This window comes from Natator depressus, chromosome 6 (genome assembly GCF_965152275.1).
Source record: "Natator depressus isolate rNatDep1 chromosome 6, rNatDep2.hap1, whole genome shotgun sequence".
Classification (NCBI taxonomy): domain Eukaryota; kingdom Metazoa; phylum Chordata; order Testudines; family Cheloniidae; genus Natator; species Natator depressus.
This window is the reverse complement of record NC_134239.1, coordinates 124,670,014-124,692,306: the sequence shown is the minus strand read 5'-3', so window position 1 is coordinate 124,692,306 and position 22,293 is coordinate 124,670,014. Positions and strand designations below refer to the sequence as shown.

At 46.8% G+C, this 22,293-nt stretch overlaps 1 protein-coding gene across 3 annotated transcripts in view; it reads left to right on the top strand.

The window, feature by feature from the left end:
- FRMD6 (FERM domain containing 6) overlaps positions 1-22,293 on the top strand; it is a 74,946-nt gene that overhangs the window by 10,425 nt on the left and 42,228 nt on the right. For 2 of the 3 annotated variants that reach the window (XM_074956527.1, XM_074956526.1), the window contains one exon: positions 20,833-21,082. In XM_074956527.1, the coding sequence (XP_074812628.1) occupies positions 20,984-21,082 (99 nt within the window). In that variant the 5' untranslated portion in view covers positions 20,833-20,983. Of the gene's footprint in view, positions 1-8,107; positions 8,228-20,832; positions 21,083-22,293 lie in introns of those variants that run through there. The other variant, XM_074956528.1, reaches the window with a different exon arrangement.

Sequence of the window (22,293 nt, the reverse complement as noted above, 5' to 3'; positions counted from 1 at the left end):
GCCCCACCCACTCCTTGTTACTTGGTATGATTTAAAACAAAAAAACCACAAACAACATTTCAATTGTGTGTGGCTAAAGCAGCAGGCCCCGTGTATTTCCATTGCTTTTTGCAGTGTTGCCTTTATTCAGCAGCGTATACGTCTAGTGGAACGTCATGTTTTCAGATATTTTCTGGGTTGGTAGCAATCAGAAATGGTTTTGGTTCTTGTCTTTTTGTAGGAAATCACACTTTGCCTCAAAGATTCAGAAGCAAATACAAACAGGTTTCCTGATATTAGCATGACGTGGTGTTGGGTTGAAACAAAGAAGATTTAGCAATTCTGGGTCCCATTAAACAAGCTATTGTTTTTCTCCTTGGGGGTAACAACTTAGTGCAGACAAAATGCCTTACTGGTGCAGTTGTCAGTGGGCGTTTTATGTGCACAAAGCAACCAGAATTTGGACCTGAATAGTTGAGCCTTCAGAAATGCATTTCCTCAGGAAACTGGCAGCAGATGAAGGTGTATCTTTACAAATGAACGGGAAAGGCCAGCTCCTCAGCTGGTGTAGATTTTGCATAGTTACAATGGAGCTATGCAGATATATACTTTGCGAATTGATACCAGATGAGGCTCTGGACCTTGAAAACTGCCAAGCGTTCTGCATCCAAACCAGCACAGATATGACTGATATTGTGTTGTGCAGCAGGAACTGTTCTCCCTTTTCAAGATATCAGTTTGTTTTGTTTCTGTGTTTGAACAGAGCAAATGACACATGATTTCAGCCAAATCTCCTTTGCAAGTAGCATCGCTGACAGTCTGTCCCGTGCAGTGCAGCTCAGCCAGGGCTCTGTACATTCCAGTGAGAAGGGTTTTTAAGGGGTGGCAAGAGGTAATCCATCTGCAGAGGTGTCTGAAACCCTGGGTGCTGCAGGAGTGACAGCAGAGCAGCTCCACAGTGATCAGTAGAGTGTGAAACTTAGCAGGAGTTGTCAGGAGAAATAGACACCAAGGCGTTCAGATATGGTGGTTATGGGGGCCAGGTCACTGGATTTACACCAGAGCTGAGAGGAGAATTTGGGCTGATACTGGGGAATTTACTCAGTTTTCAGTAAAAAGAAAAGGAGTACTTGAGGCACCTTAGCTTATGCTCAAATAAATTTGTTAGTCTCTAAGGTGCCACAAGTACTCCTTTTCTTTTTGCGAATACAGACTAACACAGCTGCTACTCTGAAACCTGCTCAGTTTTCAGTGTTTGTCTGGATGTTTGGGTTTTTTTAAATCTTTCGAAGCTCATTCCTGATTCTCGATTGCCTTGCATCTTGATCCTGATTCAGCTCCTGTTGGTGGCCATGCAGGGCCTTGATGTCAGTGGGAACTGGATCGGGGCCTTTGTGCCCTCGTTTTTATTTGTGCAAATCAGGTGGAAAGCTTGGCTGTGCCGTGGAGTAAATGAGTGCCCAAAGTGCAGGGCAAAGGAGAATCGGGCCCCATGTGACTTCTGCCTTCCCCCTCCAATAGCTCCCCACCCTGGCAATAACTAGTGTCCCCAAGCGCTGTTTGCTGAACATCTAAGCTGGGTTACACCTCCCTGGAGTAACAGGATTGGCTTTACTGGAGTTACACTCGGAATGACTTGTCCAGGGCTTTTATTTTGTGCTGCAGCGTACGGCCTTCATATATTTACATTGGGTAACTTCTATCATGAGAGGCAGGGCTTCCCTACAGGCTTTGCCCCAAAATGTAAGGGTTCAGCAGCCCAGGATAGATCGGAAGCACCTGCAGAAACACTTATTTAAATCCTAGGAGTGCCACCCCTTTGATCCTAAATTAACAGTCCTAATTTAGCTTGGGCAGAAACCGACTTTGGCACAAGAATTCTGGCCTATAACGAGAGTGATCAGTTAAGGTGAGCTATTATCAGCAGGAGAAAAAAACCCTTTTGTAGGATGGCCCATTTCCAACAGTTGACAAGAAGGTGTGAGTAACGGTAGGGGGAAAAAATAAGCATGGGGAAATAGGTTTACTTTGTGTAATGACCCATCCACTCCCAGTCTTTATTCAAGCCTAATTTAATGGGGTCCAGTTTGCAAATTCATTCCAATTCAGCAGTTTCTTGTTGGAGTCTGTTTTTGAAGTTTTTGTTGTTGTTGTATTGCCACTTTTAGGTCTGTAATCGTGTGACCAGAGAGATTGAAGTGTTCTCCGACTGGTTTATGAATGTTATAATTCTTGAAGTCTGATTTGTGTCCGTTTAGTCTTTTACGTAGAGACTGTCCAATTTGACCAATGTACATGGCAGGGGGGCATTGCTGGCACATTGGTAGATGTGCAGGCGAACGAGCCTCTGATAGTGTGGCTGATGTGATTAGGCCCTATGATAGTGTCCCCTGAATAGATATGTGGGCACAGTGGCAACGGGCTTTGTTGCAAGGATAGGTTCCTGGGTTAGTGGTTCTGGTGTGTGGTTGCTGGTGAGTATTTGCTTCAGGTTGGGGGGCTGTCTGTAAGCAAGGACTGGCCTGTCTCCCAAGGTCTGCCACGCTATCAGACTTACATTTTTGAGCATTTAACTTTCTTAAGATCTGTCCTTTTGAAGGGTCAAACAGTAGTCTGCCTTCATCCTTCCCAGAGCAGTCCACAGTTTGGTTTGACTTTTCCTTTTCAGCTCACTGTGTAAGCGCACCCACTACCTTTCCATCCTCACTGTGCTGAGGTACGTGCTCTGGCAGCGTTCCCCTTGGCTTCAGAATGAGACATAAGCACGACAGTGCTGAAGGATGTCCTGGGATCAGATCCTGTGGCTAAGTTTCAGAAAGGGTCTGGAGAACTGTGACCGTTGCTAATGTCTGTGGATAAGGGTACCCTAGTCATATGGTCAGTTGCAGAGCGATTGGGCCAGGTTCTGATCTCGGCCTCAGTGCTGTAGATCTGGAGTAACTCTCTTGTCTTTATTAAAGCCACAAAAGTTTATACGAGTGTTAGATGCTCAGGATCTGATAGTCATCTGCTATGCTCAGGAACAAATTGTTCCCCCATATACAGCGGCACATAATTGGCTATCGTGTGTTCATTTTTCCTTACTCCAAAGCATCAGTTATCGCCAGTGCCAGAGGTGGGGTATGGAAACTGATGGTCCAATCATCTAATTCAATATGGCAAATCCTCTATTTCTCTCTTTCTACTTTGGTTTTCCAACATCCAATCTCTGGCTTTTTGTGGCAGATGAAGTAATCTGATATTTATAATGAAGAGCTCTTGTTCCAATGAAGGTCTTTTTCATCTGCTTGCATACAGTACATGGAAACTTTTTAATGCATGCAGAATTGGAGACAATTTTAATTATGTGGCAACCGCAAACATGAATTGAATTAATCCAGCTTTTGGTTAGCAGAAGTTGTATTAAGTGAGGGGTTTAAAACTTGTAACAGTAGCTTGCTGCATACCTACACTGACATGATGTATCATGAAGAAGACATTTTTAAAATTTAAAAATAAAAAATTCCTCCAGAGTGAAGTGAAGCATGGTAAATTTCATCTTTCCACTCTCCCTCAGTTGGACATTTCATCCTTGCTTTGCTTTACTTTCCTTGTACAAATCTTTATTGTATAACCCCTCAATTCATCCATTCCTTTTTATCCTATTAGTAGCTCTTAAGAATTAAGGGCTCAGCTAGGAGTCGGTGACTAGTGAGTTCGTTTAATGCTTTAAGGTGGCTGTGTGAAAAACATTTGGCAACATTTGTGTTGTAAAAATATGCAAGGACTTATTCAGAACTCTGTTTCTCATATCCATCAATGATGATCCCTTTGCTATTTAAATACAGTAGGTGGAAAATCTGTTGTAACACTCTGAAGAGGAATAAATGTGTCACACAATGAGAACAATACACTGCGGGGAATCGGAGCAGTGCAGACTAGCTCCAGGGTTTATCTGCCGATCGCTCTGAACTGATGTTCTCTGTTCTCCCTTCATCGTGCGTTTTAATAGTGACCATAGAAGGTGGTCACAAATAGCATTCTCTTGACAATGCCAACTCGGTGTGTTCTGGCAGGGGGTGTGATTGGGGTGAAGGAAGAAATCTGTGCTCTAATGAGGAAAAATGATGCTACAGTGTGAGAAATAACCAGCCTTCTACGGCCACAGGAAACACGTGAGCAGAGCAGAGGCCCTGGTTGGGTGCTCCAAGGTGAACCTCATGGAGTTTCCATCAAGGGGTCTGCTCAGGAAGTTGGGGACCACAGAGGAGCTGGGGGCATGGACCTCCAACCTGCAGTGGCTAAGGATCTGCAGAAAGCTCTGCTCTCAACCCACAGATCCCAGAGCTTTTGCAGGGGGGGCACTGTTCCCCTGTGGTGAGCTGTGATCTACCTCCACTTCAGTAGCACTACTCAAGCGACCGCGACCTTGCCCCAGTGAGGAGCACAGCCCATTGAGGGGACCGAGTGGCAGATAACACTGCTTGGAACACCAACAGTTCCCGCGTGGTGTCTGGAGTGGGAGGCCTGACCCTCTGGAGTGGGAGCTGAAGGATTTTCATGAGCTCGGAGATGAGGGAAAACATGGCCTGGAGCTAAACTGCCCCCCCCCATTCATCCACCGCTGGGTGGGAGCATTAGCTCCTTACAGACGGATTTTTTTCCAAAGAGCTCAGCAACCCCCCCCTCCCCCCGATCCAATTAAAGTCAGCAGAAGCTGAGCGTGTTCGGCTTGTCTAGAAATCAGGCCCTGCGTTTTTAATGCCGCCTCTGATCAAATAATGGATGGAATTTGTCCATGGCAGTTGAGTGGGTCAGGACCCTTCTTAGAGGTAACAGATGCAGATATTTTAGGGACGGGATAACCAAAGTTAAATGTGCAGATTCCATTCTTAACTACCAGATAATAGGAATTTCACAGTCGAATCGCTCACTAGTAAACAGCACGGCATATGTGCCAAAGGGAGCTCTGTGGAAGGCCCATGCATGAAGGAATCAAAGATTACATTGTAGAAATAAGAAGCAGATGCTTGAAAAGAATTTTCCAGAGTCCAGCATTCCCCCCCCCCGCCGGATACAGGCTGCTAGAAATGCATCATGTTTGAAAGGAATTTTTGTGCCTGGTTGCTACATCTGACATGGCTTCATATCACAGGTGGTTGTCAAAAAAAGCAAGTGGATCTTGGAATTTAAAATTCATGAATTCTATAAGTGTGCACAGCCTGGTTGTATGGTGCCTTTCAAAGACACTTAGCCTAAAAGTTGAGCTTTACTGGACCAAACCCAAGTGCCTGCATCTCTTTCAACATGGAAACCAATTTTTCAGGTATCTGAGATTAGTCATGTTGTTGATTATTTGTATTACCATAGCACCTCTGAGCCCCAGTCAAGGACTGAGGCCCCACCGCGCTAGGCGCGTACAAGCACAGAACAAAAAGACAGTCCCTGCCCCCAGGAACTGATAATGCAAGTGTAAGAAAAGGTGGATGCAGACAGACTGGCAGAATACAAGGAGGCAGTGAGACAATTTGGGTCAAGAGGCTCGGCACTGGTCTCAGACTAATCACGTTTTTTGTAAGCACCACCGCAAAGGAGAGTTCCAAGGAGGGATTTGAAGGAGGACAGTTAGTTTGGGGGGTGTTTATGGGGAGCTCCTGCCAGACATGTGGGGCAGCATGGGAGAAAATACGAAGGAGATTGTTTGACGGTGTAGCAAGTAGGCATTGGAGGTTGGTGTCCTGGGTGGATGGTACACGGGAGTCGACATCGCAATAGTGAATGAGAGATGACAGGTCGGCTGACCGTTTGCTCCCTAAAGTTTCAAATTCACTGGGAGTTCTTGGTGTGTGGGGAACTATTGTTATTGTTTGAAAAGGAGCCCTGCCTATGCGTCCCACTCACAGATCAGGGCCCCTTTGCACTGGGCCCTGTACAAGCAAACAGCAGGAGAGTTCCTGTCCAAAGGAACTCGCAGACTAGCTTTATGACCAGGCGCCAAATGGATGTTGCAGACAAATGGAGTGAGGGAAGAAAAATGGGTACAGGATTGGTCCCTGAAATTTAACTTCTGATAAGCAAGGGATGACTTTATGGCGAGTGTCCTTTATGGCCAGCTTACTAAGGACACTGGCCATAAATAGGTCTTCGCTATTGGACCGTTTAATTGATCCTTCCTGACTAATGAGCATTTTTAGTTCAGAGGAATTGTGGTTGTGCACCCAAGCTACGTTATAGAGATCTTTCAGAAGTCAGGCCTCCCTCTCAAGTAAAAATCAAGTGATCTGGTTATTCTGACGTGCTCATCTCCTACCCTTCAGAGCACCTTCTGGCATTTTTGACAGTAGCATTTGCTGGACCAGGAACTGCTGGGTGGATGTGAGTTGACAGGTAACAGCCAGAGGTTGCATCTCTGAATGTTGAATGGTCTTCCTGCCCTGGGAACGGTGTGAACTTTTCTTTATAAAAGGATACTCTTCATGCTTTCATTTTGTTTTTCTAAGGGTCTACGTCTACACGACAGCAGCCCAGCCGTGACCGTGTCGCTGTGCTCCTGTAGCGTAGATGCTTTCTACGTCAACAGAAGGGGTTTTCCTGTCTCGGGCGTTAAGCCACCTCTCCAAAAGGTGGGAGCTAGGTCGAAGGAAGAATTCTTCTGTCGATCCAGCAATGTCTAGTCTAGGGCTTAGGTGGACCTAACCACGGTACTCAGGGTGTGACGTTTTTCACAGCCCTGAGCCAAGTAGCTAGATTGATCTAACTTCTAAATGTAGGCCAGGCCTTATTCTGCGAATGTTGTTATGAAATCCAAGGGAAATGGGGGAGCTGGCCCCAGAGCATTGCTACTAGCTGCTGATTTTTGGCAAGGAGGAAAGGCTTGGGTTCAGGAATGGACTGCAACTTCCATTTACAGAGATGGCAAAGACTAGTCATTAAACGTAGGAGACATGCTTTTGCCTTCTTGGGTCGGATGGGTGGCTGCCCATTCAGCCACTGCCCAGCACCGTTCACTGTTTGACACGTTGACTTACCGCTGGCGCAATTTGCGGTGATCATAGCAAGCGGGAGGAAAAAGGAAGGACTCTGGAGGAGAGCAGGGGTCTGTACTGAGCAAACCGGCCCCTGGACAGCCCCAGGAAAGAACAGGGTCTGCTGGGTGATTAGAGGTGTATAGGAAGGGAAGGGAAATATGACACCATCAGCAAAACACCTTGCTTTGCATCTGACATTCCTTCTCTCACTGAAAGTTTGTACCTCGACACCATCAAGTGTGATGAAGTAAGAACCAGACCTGTTTAGAACGAGTTCCACTCACCCCACCATCACACTTTGCTTTCTCCACCTGCTGCCCCTTCTCTGGATTTCTCAGGGCTCCAGGAAAGGAGAGCCTCTACTCTTCACCCAAAAACTCAGTCATTGTTTGTATCTGTGTTTCCATCCAGCATTTATTCCTAGTTTATTATCTCGATTGCATTTTGTTATAGCTGTGTAGCAAATACAATGCTCCCTTGTTCTGATACAACTAGGATCCTTCGCCATGGCTTGGCAGCCTCTCTCCTGCACGCATTCTCTCTGGCACCATTTCTTATTCCTCTTTATTATTGGTATTGCAGTAGCACCTAGAGGGCCCCCAGGTGTCTGTGTTAGCAGCGTGTGACCAGTGTCAGCGGGCATTGCACACAGACAGGGCAGCTGGGCTTTTCTGGGGCTCTCATCAAATAACGCTTCCTATTTTGCTGCTGTTACTCATCGGTTAAGAACAGGGCTGATGTGGGATTAAAGCAGCCAACTCCCATCCTGGAACTCGGGACGCCAGTGGAGACCCAACTTGTGCTATGTATGGAGATGCTTAATATTGCAAAGCAACTAATCCTTCTGCATGCTTACAGTAAGCAGTAATGATGGCTAATGTTACTGGGTCCGTCTAGCTTCACAGACCAGATCCAGTATTCTTAAAGTTACTCCGTTACTGGTAAAGTTACCAATGGTGTTTGGATGATCTTTTCTATAGGTACAGGGCTAAATCCTGCTTGCCTTACTCATAGTGGGTCAGTTTATGAAGCTGTTACTCATAACTATTTATTGTTATTTTATCATATGTGCAGGAGTCTGTCATGGTCCAGGACCCCACTGTGCTAGGTGTTGCACAAACACAGAACAGAAGGACCATCCCTGTCCCATAAGCTCACAGTCTAAGACCAGAGACAACGGATGGATGCAAACAGATGGGGAGTGTCTCCTTGTTTCCGGGTAGTGTTGGTCAGCATGACAGGTAGTGGGCTCAGCATAGCAGCAAGCTCACCCACGTGGGTAGTTCCTTACTCTAAGCAGCCTCATTGCTCTACCGACAGAAGGTCCTTTTCCTGAAACAGTCTTGACATGAAGAAGGGTTCCCCAATTCGGCTCAGCAGGACTACTTATCTGAATATGATTTGTGGGCCTTAGCTGTAATGTGATCTCTCCCTCTGGGGTTTAGAGCTATGCAATGCAAAAAAACAAATCTCCTTTTTCAATTGGTTAGTAGCATCGGCCCTAGTGAGAAGAAGAATCAACTCCAATAACTGTAGGGCAAAAAATAGTACCAGATATTGTAGCTGACTAAGAGTCACGGTACCACAAACCCGATGACACCCAAATCAGACCAATCTTGCTGTCCGCACTTCTGTGGCCTGCAAAGAAAGCTAGCTCCCATCCAGTACAGTAATCTCACACAGATGGTAGTGGGCGGAGGCGCCCATGTTTGCTAGGATACTGTATGTGAAAAGATGATGGGCCAGGAGTTTCAAAGGGAACTAATGATTTTGGGTTTCTCAGTTCTGGGGACCCGACTTGAGTCCCATGTACAGGCCAGATTTCAAAGCAAGCACTGAGCTCCTGGCGGGTAATCAGGTTTTCTTTGGGTGTCTCAGTTTGGGCCTCTAGAAATTGAGGCACCCAGAATTGCTAGTCCCTTTTGAAAATATTAACTGGTGGTCTTGAGCATGGTGAGTGGTGTTCACACAGACATCAGTAGTCCAGGCTCAGCTACTCCTGATAAATTGCTTCTGATCAATTCACACTGTACATAGCATGCATGAGATACCTTATTTGCTTTAAATAATGTTGTGTGATGCTCCTGAATCATTCGCTGTGAAGTGTACAGGAGAGAGGGCATGGTGGGAAGGGAACTGACCTAAACTCAACTCCTTGCATAAAGACTTTTCACACTGCAGCTGAGCACTGTGGGGAGTCCCGGCTGCCAAATGGAGACCAAAAGGGACTGGAATCGTGACTTGTTTTTAGGCAACAGAGAAGCTGGGTGGTGGTCGACAGCTTGTTGCTCTGCCACAGACTGGGCTGTGTTAGTGTTGCCAGCCCTTTCCCCAAGTTAAAAAAAGAAAAGGAGTACTTGTGGCACCTTAGAGACTAACAGATTTATTTGAGCATAAGCTTTCGTGAGCTACAGCTCACTTCGTTGGATGCATGCAAGTTAGTTTCTTCGCTCAGTATCCTAAGGCCATTGGCTTGTTTTGCAGGGAGTGCCTTAAACAGCTGTCTCTGAACCACATGGTGGGAGATGTTTGCTTCTGCATCAGGCTGCACTGACTGTCTGAACAAAGCAATGCGTGCAGGCTCTGCGGCTCTCGCTGTTTTCAGCTTGTGTATCTTTTCTAGTCTTTTAATTTCTAATTTAAATGACGAGACCAGTCTCAAGTCTAAGCAGGAAATGTGATATTAACTTGATGCTCTGTGGAATTGGAGCTGTATTCTCGCCTGACTCCGAGAACAGTTTTTAGTTTAACCTTTTAAGTGCCAGCAGCTAAATTCACCAGACTCATTGGGTGCTCCCCTCAGTATCAGCAAGTGCTTATCAGCAAGGAATCCTGGTTTCTGTTCCCACAGGCTGAGGAGATTGCGACAGGTGTGTCTGACTCTTCTTTGTGTGGTTCCCTGACCTAAGGTTTAGATTTAGATTTTATTCCTGTCTGTGTCCATTGGTATTCCTTTACTTTTAGGGGTTGGTTTTATTTCCTGCTGCTTTAAAGAGACCTTTTTTGTATCTGAACAAACTGGAAACAAGGAACCAGTTACAGAAAAAGCAATTTTCTAAGTCTGCCCTCTTCAGTATTCCCTTTGCTGTTGTCTCTGAAGCCTGTATTTTAATAAGGACCCAAATCCCTCACCGTTCTGCTTGTCTTTGCTTGATTCTTTAGCAAAGTGACTATCAGCCCAGCCTCTTATTTAAGTTAATGTGATGCCACAATTTAGCACTTGTGAATTTTATTGTAGGATCACCTAGGAAGAGCAGGTGATCTGAAGAACTGAAATATTATTATCTGAGCTAAAAGCCAACCAGGTTAAAGTCTCACTATGCAAACATATTGAGTAAAATTTCCAGCCATGCCCAAGGGACTTAGTATCCTAAGACACATCATAAAATGTTACCCAAGTCTCATTTTCGACAGTGATTTAGACATTTAGAAACCCAACTCCCACTGACTTTCAATGAGAGAGTGACTTAGGCACTAAGGATTCTAAGTCACTTTTGAAACGGGACCCCTAATGAACTTAGATACTTTGAAAAATGTTACCCCTAGTAAATGAAAGTTCCCTTCTCCAAAGAGCTTTTGATTGAAAGTCTTCACTAAATTGCTAACATTGCAAGAAGTATTATGAAAAACAAATTGAAAGCTGAAAGTTTGTATTTTAAATCTAATATGTACAAAGATCTTTCCTCTAACAGGAAACCTTTGTTTTAAGGGACACGATCAGAAAGTTGTATAATAGCTCTTCAGAATGCCCTCTGGACCAGATTCTCATTTATGCTCAGGCCCTTTTACACTGCAAAGCCAAGAGCATAAGTGAAAATTTGCTGTCTGCTTACAAAACCTCCTTGGAAGCCTAAATCACTTTTCTCCCTTGTGGTTGTGATTATGATGAGTATTAGTTTAAATTTATGGCTGAGATTTTGCAAGCTGAATTTCATCCTACACGCTCTACTTTGCCAAACCAAACTGATCCATCTGAAATTTCACATGCCGGATTTTAGCCCAGGATAGAATATTTTTGGAAAGTTTGGGACAAACCTGACCAGGTATTGAGAAGATTTGGGGGGCTGAAAAATGAGATGGGTTTCACTTTTGGAAACCATTCCCATGGTTTCTGTTGGCTCACTTCATCCAAATGGCTTGGCCTAGAAACTCCAGGCTCGTGTAATTCTGTTGATCCCGGTGAGAAACAGTGCCTTTGGCTCATTTTGTGTGGAACAATTTAGATATTAACTGCGTTTTTGGTATTGCCAACCCAAATGTTGAAAAATCATGATTCGGGCCCCCAAAATCATGAGGTTGTCTTAAATCATGAGATTTTAAAAATAACGACTGTTAGGGTTTTTTGTTTGCATCTGAGTTGTTAGGGTGCGCTTGGATTAGATCGTGACACTTTTCCCTTCAATATAAAGGCTAGAAATTCACTTTGATTTTAAATGAAAGCTGAGATTCTCACGGAATCACTTTACGTCAGGAAATGGGGCTTTAAGAAAACACCAAATTAATAGTGAGAACTGGCAACCCTGAGGGTTTCATGTTCCTAGTAAAGTCTGCGTGGCCCAGGCATGGTGAAAAAACCTATTGCTCAGGCCAGTGCACTGTTTATAAAAACCTGTACCAGTCAGATGTGCCCATATAATGCTTCTGCAACGCTTCTAAGATAAGAAGGAAGGAATTGGGAGCGACTGAGGGTGAGGTGGCTCCAGTGGAAATTTGAAACCTTGCAGAGTGTGTCTTGCAATGTGAAGCACTGCAGGGCTCAGACTAAGGGGTTCTGCAGGAGTGGAGCGCCACCATAATTAGGAACTGCACTGTCTGGACTAACAAGAGGGAGAAAGTTGGGAACTGAAGGTTGGCTGAGATCCAGAGAGACCGAAAGGGAGCTACGCTCCCGCGGATAAGAGCTTCTGAACGGCACAAGAGCAGAGCTCCATCTTGGTCACTCGTGCACTGGAACAGCTGGGTATAATCAGAATCAGGTCGTCTGCTTGTAGTGGGAAAAATGATTGTTTACTGCTTTGGACTCCTGTTAGATTTGCAGAGACAGCCCAGCCGTGGGAGAGGGAGCTGGGTTCTCTTCCACCTTATCACATTATCAACCAAAGGACCTTCAGGTCCAGTCAGTCACACATGTGTAACCGCCAGCCAGTGGGGGTTACAAAACTGCCACTGGCGGGTAATGGGAAGGCCAGGGGTTGCACGGGTATTGCTGAGGAGGGGCCCTCTGTTCCAACTGGTGTGAGACCCAAGGAGCTTTGTTTGATGCTCCGGGCCCAGGCTGTGGTGCTGGCGTAACCCAGGGGCGAGTGTGTTTTCCTGGTCCCCCTCCGCGCCAATTGACAGAAGGTAGGAGTCTGTTCCGGCTCCCAGCTATGGAGCCTTGGTTCTTTAGGTCAGCAGTTCTCAACCAAGGATTTCAGGGGGGGCCTCAGGACCCCGCGACTGAAACCCCGAGCACTGGTTTTCGTGTCCCCCCCCCACCACCACCACTGCAGTGCCAGAGCAGGGCAGTCCCAGGGGCAGCTCCATACCCCCCCCCCCTTCCCCACTCCTGAGACCCCATCCCCTGGCCAGGTCTCAGAGGCGGGAAGCCGGAGGCGGGCAGCTGCTGCTCTTGCTGGTGTCATGGAGCAGGCAGCCACGGCATTCCCCCGTCTGCTGCTGGTGCCCGGGGTTGCGGCTGCTCCTCCGCTCATGCAGCTGGTAAGAGCCGCCCAGACAGGGGGACCCCGCTCTGTGGCCAGCAGAGCCCTGGGGGAGCAGTGACCACAGAGAAGCCCTCCTGGCACACAGCCCCTAGCTACCCCCCTGCCCGCACACAGCCCCTAGCTACCCCCCTGCCTGCACCCTGAGCTGCCTGCATCCAGCCCCTAGTTACCCCCCCTGCACCCTGAGCTACCCCCCTGCCCACACACAGCCCCTAGGTACCCCATCCCTGCACCCTGTGCTCCCCCTGCCTGCACACAGCCCCTAGCTAACCCCTGCCTGCACCCTGAGCTTCCTGCATCCAGCCCCTAGTTACCCCTCCTTCACCCTGAGCTACCCCCCTGCCCACACACAGCCCCTAGCTACCCCCTGCCTGCACCCTGAGTTACCCCACCCACCCACACATAGCCCCTAGTTACTCCCTGCCTGCACCCTGAGCTACCCTCCCCCCACCTGCACATAGCCCCTAGGTGCCCCATCCCTGAACCCTGAGCTCCTCCCCACCTGCACACAGCCCCTAGTTACCCCCTCTCTGTACCCTGAGCTACCCTTATGCCCGCACTCAGCCCCTAGCTACCCCTGAGCTACCCCCACCTGCACACAGCTCCTAGCTACCCCCTCTCTGCACCCTGAGCTACCCCCTCTCTGCGCCCTGAGCCACCCCCTCTGCCTGCACACAGCCCCTAACTATCCCCCCGCCCGCACATAGCCCCTAGCTACCCCCTCCCTGCACCCTGAGCTACCCCCCTGCTCGCACTCAGCCCCTAGCTACCCCCCCGCCCGCACACAGCCCCTAACTACCGCCCCCCGCACCCTGAGCTACCCCCCCGCCTGCAAACAGCCCCCAGCTACCCCTCTGCCCACACCCTGAGCTACCCCCCTGCTTGCACTCAGCCCCTAGCTACTCCCTGCCTGCATCCTGAGTGGTTTTCAAACTTTTTGACGTGAACCCCTACCCCACACAGCCCAGACAGGTGGGTGGCCTGCTGAGGTGGGTCGGGGTGGAGGTGGTGCTGCCTTCCTCCACCCTGCTGTTCAGAGCTGGCCTGAGCCCTGCCGGCCCCGCCCCCACCCAAAATAGAAGTCAAACTACGCCTATGCGTGAGTCTCTCCCCCCTCCCCCACTGGGCCCTGGAGTTTTTATAGCATGTTGAGGGGGGTCTCAGAAAGAACAAGGCTGAGAACCTCTGCTATCGGTCATGCTGGAGCAACTCACGCTTTTAGGTCTGGAGGACCCCAGTTCGATCCCTGGTGTTTCAGCTCAGAGGGTGGCCCTCACGTTAGCACTCACTAAAATCCCTGGACATATTTAGACTTGTAAACTGAGCATACTTGCTGCAGAGTCATTGAGAGACTGTTTGCAAAATGCTGTCAAATGCTGTCCAGAGTAAACAAGCTGAAAAAACAAAGCTCTCTTCCTCTAATCTCGCTTCATAATAATAATTTGAGGTATTACTTCTCGAATGGACCAATCGGAATTCAGGCAGAAGTGATTTCCCTCCCTAGATTGATGGTGTCCTTTTTAATGAAGTCTTTTGCCTTTGAATAATTTGCATTGAATTAGCTCCATGTGTCCTCCAGCATCCCCAGTGCTCTCCTGACTGTGTATATAGGAATCCCAGAGTCACCATTCTGCACCAGTGACGTTACCTGCTGGAAGGAAGCTTTTTAGGAAGGAAAAAAAAGATATCTTGGATTGAAATTACAGGGGGACAGGGAGAATAGTAGAGGGTCATCTACTTCGTTGTATGAGTAGGCCAAGCTGTACACCCAGCCAGGCCCACACCACACTATGGCCACCCTTCCCCCCGACTCTGGGCAGAATCCTGTTGATTTTGGTGAAAACTAGAAGAGCCTGATTTCCATTCTGCTCCATCCCACCAGCCTCTGTGAGATCGCTGTCCCCCCACCCTCCTATCCTGAGTTTCCAAATAATGAGTTTGGAGGAAATCGGAGTTCTCCAGTTTGAGGTGTCAGGGCTGTGGATACGTGGCAAGTGCTATTTTGTTTTCCCCTGTAATTTTTAATGAGCCTTGACATTAACGTGGCTGTTCTATTTAGACCCTGGTTTGTCATTGTCGGGACTGATTCTGTCAGTTCAATTCAGGGAATTTCATTAGCAACACTCAACTCATCCCCCTTGGGCCACATTACCTAGTGTCATGTAATTGTATACGTCCAAATCCTGAGACCAGTGTCTGCCCCATGTGGACAGGCTAATACCTGAGCAGATACAAGAGGGAGAGAGGGAGGAAGACTCCTTCCCCATGTAGGCAATATAGAGGCTCCACAGCCAAGCCACAGAGCCTGCTCCAACCCCTCTCCCGATCATAGGAAGATCATCAAAATATGCAGCCTTGCCTGTGTGTCCACCCACCCGTCATGGTGTGGTGCAGGAAGCCCATGAAGGGTGAGGCTCTGCTCAGGAGTGTGTCCCCCACTATACAATCCCTAGCTCCATTTGTGCCCAGCAGAATCAGACCAGTTCTCCAGGGGGACTCTGCGGCCATGGAGCACGGGAGCTGACTTGCCCTTACTGAAAGATGTCTGCATAAGGCCTACGTTCAACAGCTCAGAGCTGAGTTTAACATGGGGCCCTTCACTCTGAGTTTCATGACTTTGTTACTGCAGCGGTAAGGCTAGGGTGTAGTGTAAGGCACTTTCAGAATAGGCAAATGAAACTGGCACGGAGACCAGTGCTCTCTTTTGGTCGGAGGCAAATATCCGCTGAAGGAAGGGGGCAGCCTCCTCAGTGCGAGCGTAAATCAACAGGTTATAAAAAGGAAGAAGTAGTAGTTTCTATGCGAGACATTTGCATGTTTCATTGTGTAGGTTATCTGGGCATTCATAAATCATCACGGTGACTTAAAACTACTTGTTCAGAGCTCACCCTTTAAAAGAAAATGCTTTTGATAACCGGATATCATTACCACTGTGTTGCCTAGTTATTCTTTATAAATACCATCAAAACTGCTCTTTTTCTTATCAAAGGGAAAACTGGAAAGATTAAGGGCAGCTGCTGTAAATGAGTCTCCTTCTATTCAACCGAAACCTCCGTCAGCTGGAGGACCCCTTCATTTCTGTGCCTAGTGTATGCTGAGCACGTACTCTGAAGAGTATTTCATAAGACATCTTGCCTTGAGCTGACTTTTTTTCTCTCTCTCTCTCTCTCTCCTTTTTGAGGGCCACTGAAATACTCAGTGAAGAGCTTTCTGCAAAGGAGAGAGAATGCCGCTTTCTCTGCTATCCTATTTAAAACTTCTTTGCATATCCTATTGTAACAAGTGGCGCCATTGTCTCCATCAGGGTATCAAAGTCCATGACAGGAGCTGGCTCCTACAGCTTGATGAGAAGAGAGCCATTAGGAAGCAAGCAGCTCCCAGCCAAGATCCATACATTTTCAGTAACTGCCAAAGACCATGCAAATCTTGGATTGGACTATTCAGTCACATGAGACATTGCAAACCATCTACATCATAGGCTGCAGAAAGGAGGCCAACAATTATTTTGCATATCCTCGTTCAGACGCCCAAAAAGCGCAGGGGAGTGTCTGAGCAGAGGAAATGGTGATAAACATGTATTTGAGGCCAGGTTCTTTTGAACTATTCCATGACCATTACAAGAGTTTGGTTAGTTTAGGGCCTATCAGTGGTAAATCTCCCCAAGTCTGTTTTTTGTATTACGGTAGCATCCAGAGACCACAAGTATGATCAGGGCCTTATTGTGCTAGGCGCTGTACAAATACCTCCTAAGTGACGACAGTCCCTACCCTGAAGAGCTCTGTCTAATTAGACAAAACAGAGGGCAGGAGTGGAGACGGAGGCACAGGGAGGTGCGGTGCCTTGTTTGAGGGTGTCCAGCAAGCCCATGGCAGAGCCAGTGCAAGATTAATCGGGTTTAAGCCCAGAAGGGACCATTATGATCATTTAATCTGACCTCTTGCATAACACAGGCCAGGGAATTTCATGCAGTGATTAGCCCAGCACCTTATAGTGGAACTAGAATGGATCTTTTGCAAATCTTGATTGAGAGACTCCAAGTGATGGAGAATTTACCCCACCCCTTAGCAATCTGTTCCAGGGGTTAATCACCCTCACTGTTAAAGCCATTTTAATTCCAGGTTGAACTTTGCTCTCAGTCTGAACTCAGGTGTCCTAAGTCCCAGTCGAGTACGCTATCCATTGGACAGTGCTGCCTTGGATGGCATGTATCAGATGTACAGTCATGGCACATAGTGAGAGTGCAGTATAAGAACTTTGATACACTAGACTAGAAGAGAAGGGACCAAACTGTGTCCTTCATTCTAAATGTAGCATTCAGAACATCAAACAAACAAGTAAATAAATGAGAAGGAATAACCTATTCGATATGGGATCCATGGGGAACAACAACGGAGACATACTGGTGTCTTACTCTGCAACACAGCTTATAAGTGTCCTGATTTGAAAACAAGTGAAGTCAGAATCAAAGGACACAAGGATCTTTTCCTGGAAAAGGCCAGAAGCAATAGTAAATTTGCCCTTCATAAAGTCTCGTCTGGGTAGCTGGAAAGATAGTGCTGCCCTTGTCTGCTAGCCAGTCAGCCTGGAGGATTGTTGCTGTAAGACCTCCCTGCTGGGAGAGAGATGGGTTAGTGTCACTATGTGCTCTCCCTGTCACCAGATAGAAGTAGAGGAATTTGAATGTATTCCAGCATTTGAGGTGCTTGGAATCTGAGCATAGTCATATTCTGGGCAGCCTTGGACTGACCCATCCGCTTTATTACAAGATCAAAACGGAGCTGTAGGAGATGGTGAATTTTACACTTTAGACCATTGCAAATTATATCAGTAAAGCAACTGCAGTAATCTCTCCCATCTGACTGGAGCCTTTCAGCTGTTGAATTACAAAATTGTATGTAGTGATGATTCATGTCTCAGAGCCTTTCCCATTTCTCCTTCTTCAATCTGCTAAGAAAATTGTGGCTTCCTCCCAGTGGTGAGACTTTAGGTGCTTCTAATTTAACACATAGAAAGTGGGTCAGCAGAAACATTCGTTCTGTTCTCTAGGTGTGTTAATGACCAGTAGATAATTCCTGAAAAGAGAGACTGCAGTTTAATTCGGAATATGGAGCCAGATCCACAGCTGGTTAACGTCAGTGGATCTGTGCTGATGCATGTCAGCTGAGGATATTTGATGTATGTTTTAAGAGGAAATTTTCCTGAGGTTAAGACCATTTAAGGAGTCGAATTTCAATAAGCCATTAATAACTTCTAACATCCCTCCTATAGAACAGTTTTGATGGGGAGGAGGGGGATACTGAAATGGGAAGTACTTACACTAACTGTATAGGAATGAAAAAATCGCCTCTCTAAAACCCGAAAGGAAAGAATTATGAGCTTCCAATTTATAGTCTTGTAAAAACAGTAGCGCGTTTTGATTTTTTTCGTTTGTTAAATCCTGAAATAATCAGGGGTCAGAATATAAGTGATCATGGAAGAAACAAATGGATTAAATACAGCAGAGCTGGGGGTGTGTTGTTGAGCAGTTATAAAGGTACCACCCATTCTTTCTGCTAGCGGCAACAAATTAAATCCAAGTGCACTCCTGTTTCTTTCCAAAAAGAACTGTTTTGTTTTTGCCGTATATACATTTTCCCCTTCTTAATATGCCAGTAAAGCCCTTTAGAGGCTTGTCTGAAACCAAGCCAGAAGAATAAAACTGCCATTTCAAGGCTTTTCAGGGTCAGTTGGAATTTTTGGCCACTGTAATTCATGTCTCTGAGCTTTTGGTCCTAGGAGATTTCGTGGTTCTGTGTAACTCTGATACGTACTAGATTGGCCTCAGACCTGGTTTTGTTCATATGGGTAAAATGGTATGTCATGTCCTCTTTGCAACACCGCCTGTATGGGTGGGAACTCAGAGCGGTATTCAAGTAACATAATGGATGGGTTTTTTAAGTGAGTAAGTCTCTCTGATTCTGCAAGATATTTAAGCACATGAATACCCCAAGTCAGTGGGACTGGCAGCCTGTTTTAACGTTATCCATGTGCTTAAGTTCCTTGCTGAATTGGGGCCTTAATATAGTTGGGAGCAAAGACCCAGTCCAAATAGTTTCCGTGAGTGACTGTTTTAACAGAGTGCCTTGCAGAGCACTTAAGTCTTCTAGCTTTAGCATGGAACAGATTGGGTGGTAAAAGTCTGCCCAAGGTAAATCTGATTTAATAGTACGTTTTACCTTGCACTGAAACCTCACCAACTTGTCAGGCTTTAACATACCACTCCTAGGAGTGCAGACTCTGTATGCAGACAGTGCAGGGGGAAGGGGGAGTCTGTATATTGGGAAATATACAGAGCAGGAATTAACGCCTTGATCTTGTAACCCATTTACACGTTGAACTCAATGAGATGGCTCATGTATGGCCAGCTAGTTGTGTGTGTGCGCGCGCAGAATCCAAGCCCACGTGGCCAAAGACCAGCCCAGCACAAAAATGCCTGTGTTCAACTTTATTGGGAGGATCACGGACACAATGTATGTTTCCAAAAAAAAAAAAAAGGAAAGTTGAGACCTGGACGCCGTGGTACTTTTGTTTCCCCTTTTCAAAATCACTACATTGGGTGAGATGACTATCATTTTTCAAAGGTCTGAAAGCTCCTATCTGTGCTAATGATGTCGGACTGAGAGAACTCCTCCTAGATGGTGTCATTTGATGGCCATTTCAGTAGCCGTGTAATTTTTCATGAAACAACAGGTCTGTAGAAGTGGGGCAGTGAAATTTCAGCATCATTTGCTGCTGTCTGCAATACCTCCTATAAAACTGCTATTCCTTGGTAATTCTGTCTGCTGCTGTACCTTAAAACTGGGCAGGGATGTTTTAAATGAGAAATAATAAATCCCACGTTAATCCTCTGAGAGGCAGATGGTCAGAACATACCTTGAGGATGCATTAGAGAGCTAGTACAGAGGCTACCACATAAGACACTGAATAACAATGAATTGCATTTCATCAAAGCAAGCTAACTAAATACAAATACTTCTGTATTGAGAGTTGCAGCTGTTAATTCCACATCACTTTGTAAATGCCTAACGGTGTTAGGAAATTAATGTAAATCCAGCTGGCTTTTTGTTGCTAGGTGTAAGTGATGGGTTCCCAACCTGAGGGGCAGGTGCCCAAGAGAGAAGGGCAGGACTAGATTAACCCAGGCAAACATGCACTTCTGGCCCCTCTACAGGCCAGCTAAAGTAGATGCTCCCACATTAGGGATGCATTTATAGTAACCCTGCCCTGGCCAGCATAGCTGCACTTATGATTTCGTAACCCAAGTACATCCAGCTGGTGCTGCATGGATGTTGCTTAGTTAACCTTCCCTTTCCAGATCAGTCAGTGAGAGGCTTCAGCGGCACGGATGTTGCCTGTTAACCCCCTTAGGTCCGTCCCCCAGGTTTCCCCGCTGCACAGATGCTGCCCTGTTAACCCCTTGGGTCCATCCCTCTAGGATTCCTGGCTGGCTCCCCTATGTGGGCACTCACTGCAGCTCCCTGTACTTGTAGCAGGTCTTGAGGCTGTTGCTGAGCAAGTCCTGCGGGCAGAGTAGAGGGGATGTGGGCTGCTGGAAGCAAGGCAAAGCTAGGCAGGCTCCTGGTGCGGGGAGCCCCAGTGCAGGAGCTGGCCCCGTAGAAGCAGTAAGGAGAAGCAGCCTGGGCCACCCCACTGCCCGCTCAGGTTGGGCCTCATGACGGGGGGCGGCTAGGCCAGGTTTGAGTGGTGCTGTGACCCATTGCGCCAGGTCGCGATGCCACTCACTCAGATTTGGTGCATTCCCCTGCCCCATCGTGACAGAGGGGCAGCCAGGCCGAATTTGAATGAGTGGCATTGTGACCTGGGTCACAGGGTCGCAGCACTGCTTGGGTTGGGCCCCCGACGAATTGGGGCCCTAGGTACATGCCACATGTGTCTGTGTGTTAATCCGGCCCTGGAGCGGGGAACCCTTTTCTGTTGTAACATACGGTCTCAGGATGGGAGAGGCTGAGAGCCACTGAGGGAAACGATTCCACTGAAATGCGTCCCAGGGCCTAAAGCTCTGTAGCCCTTCCACTGTTCAAAGAAGGCTGCTGAGATCCCTTCCCTGTTGATATGACACTCACGTGTTCTCTCCTTCCCAGCTATGGCACCCCCAGAGAGAGAGGCCAGAATGTCCCTCCTGTGATGGGTTTGTGATGAGGAGAAGCTGTTGGCTGCTGAGTGCTCTGAACCTGAGGTTTCTGCCAGGACTCGGAGCGCTGCATTGAACCACTAGAGAGAGCCCAGAACACAATGAACAAACTGAACTTCCATAATAACAGAATCATGCAAGACCGCCGCAGCGTTTGTATTTTCCTTCCCAACGACGATTCTCTCAACATCATTATAAATGTAGGTAAACGCCTTAACCCAGGTATGTCCTGTGCATTCACCTAGCATTGGGTCTCCTAGGATGCTGTACCCACAGCCTGCATTGTCCTGATTGCCCCTGTTTTACTGATGGAGTCGCTTTATCACACACTGGCATCTGTGACACAGGTGATCTCCAGGCTGCCACTGGACTGACAGATGAGCAGAGTTATCTGCCCAGGGCAACTCTCCTTGCAACACAGTGTTCAAAATTAGTTTAAAGCAGGCTTTTTTTAAGAAGTCCACTTGACACGCAGTTGCCTTTCTTCTCTATGCCCGGTTACATCAAACAGCATGGAAAAGTGGCAACTGGAGGGTATGTACAAAAGCTCACTCTTTTGGTAACCTCTCCGTTTTATATAAAATATATTTGATTTAGGACACAGAAAATATATGTGTGTGTATATATCTAACAAATGTGTTTCTAAAAGAGGTCGGTCTTCTGCTGTTTTAAATGTATTACTCCTTTTACAGTTAGTCACATTTGAAGGCACATCAGGATTTTATTCTCTCTGTCTCATCAGGGCTTGATGCTCTGAGAATTCATTCTTTGTGCACTGCTCTAGCTAAATCCAAGTGACGTTATTTTAGGTGTGATCCATTCCTTTATGTATCATTAGAACTGGGTCCAGTTAAGCCCCTGACATGCATGCCCAACGCCCATTGGTTTTGGAAGGGTGAACATAGAGGCAGAATGGAGCCTTTTGACAATAATATGGGTTTCTTAGCTTTTTCAAAGGGCTGGGCTGGAATTTATTCTAGAGAAAGAAACCAAAAATTGTTCCACTCTACAGGTTAATGAGATTCTGAACTAGGAGTTGTGTGTCTGATTCCCTGTCCCCTGCACTACGTGTAGTTGTTCACAGTAGTGCCAGGTGGGAGTAGAAATGCTACAGAATCAGGTTGGTAGTGTTTTACATCCATATTGCACTTCCTTTGCCTGGGTGTAAATTACTGCGCACAGTGCAGGACAATGGAGAACCGGGCCCTTCAGGAGAACTCCAACGGGAAGAAAACCTGTACTGCAAATTAACAGGAGCAGCAACATGGGGGACACTTTTAGTTTGCTTTATTCTTAAACTCTTGTGAGTCCTTGATGTTGTAATTTGTGGGTTTTTGAACCACAGATCTCTACTGGCTGGAATTGGAATTGGAATTGGAATTGTTGGTCTGTGTCATAACTAAGCCCTAAT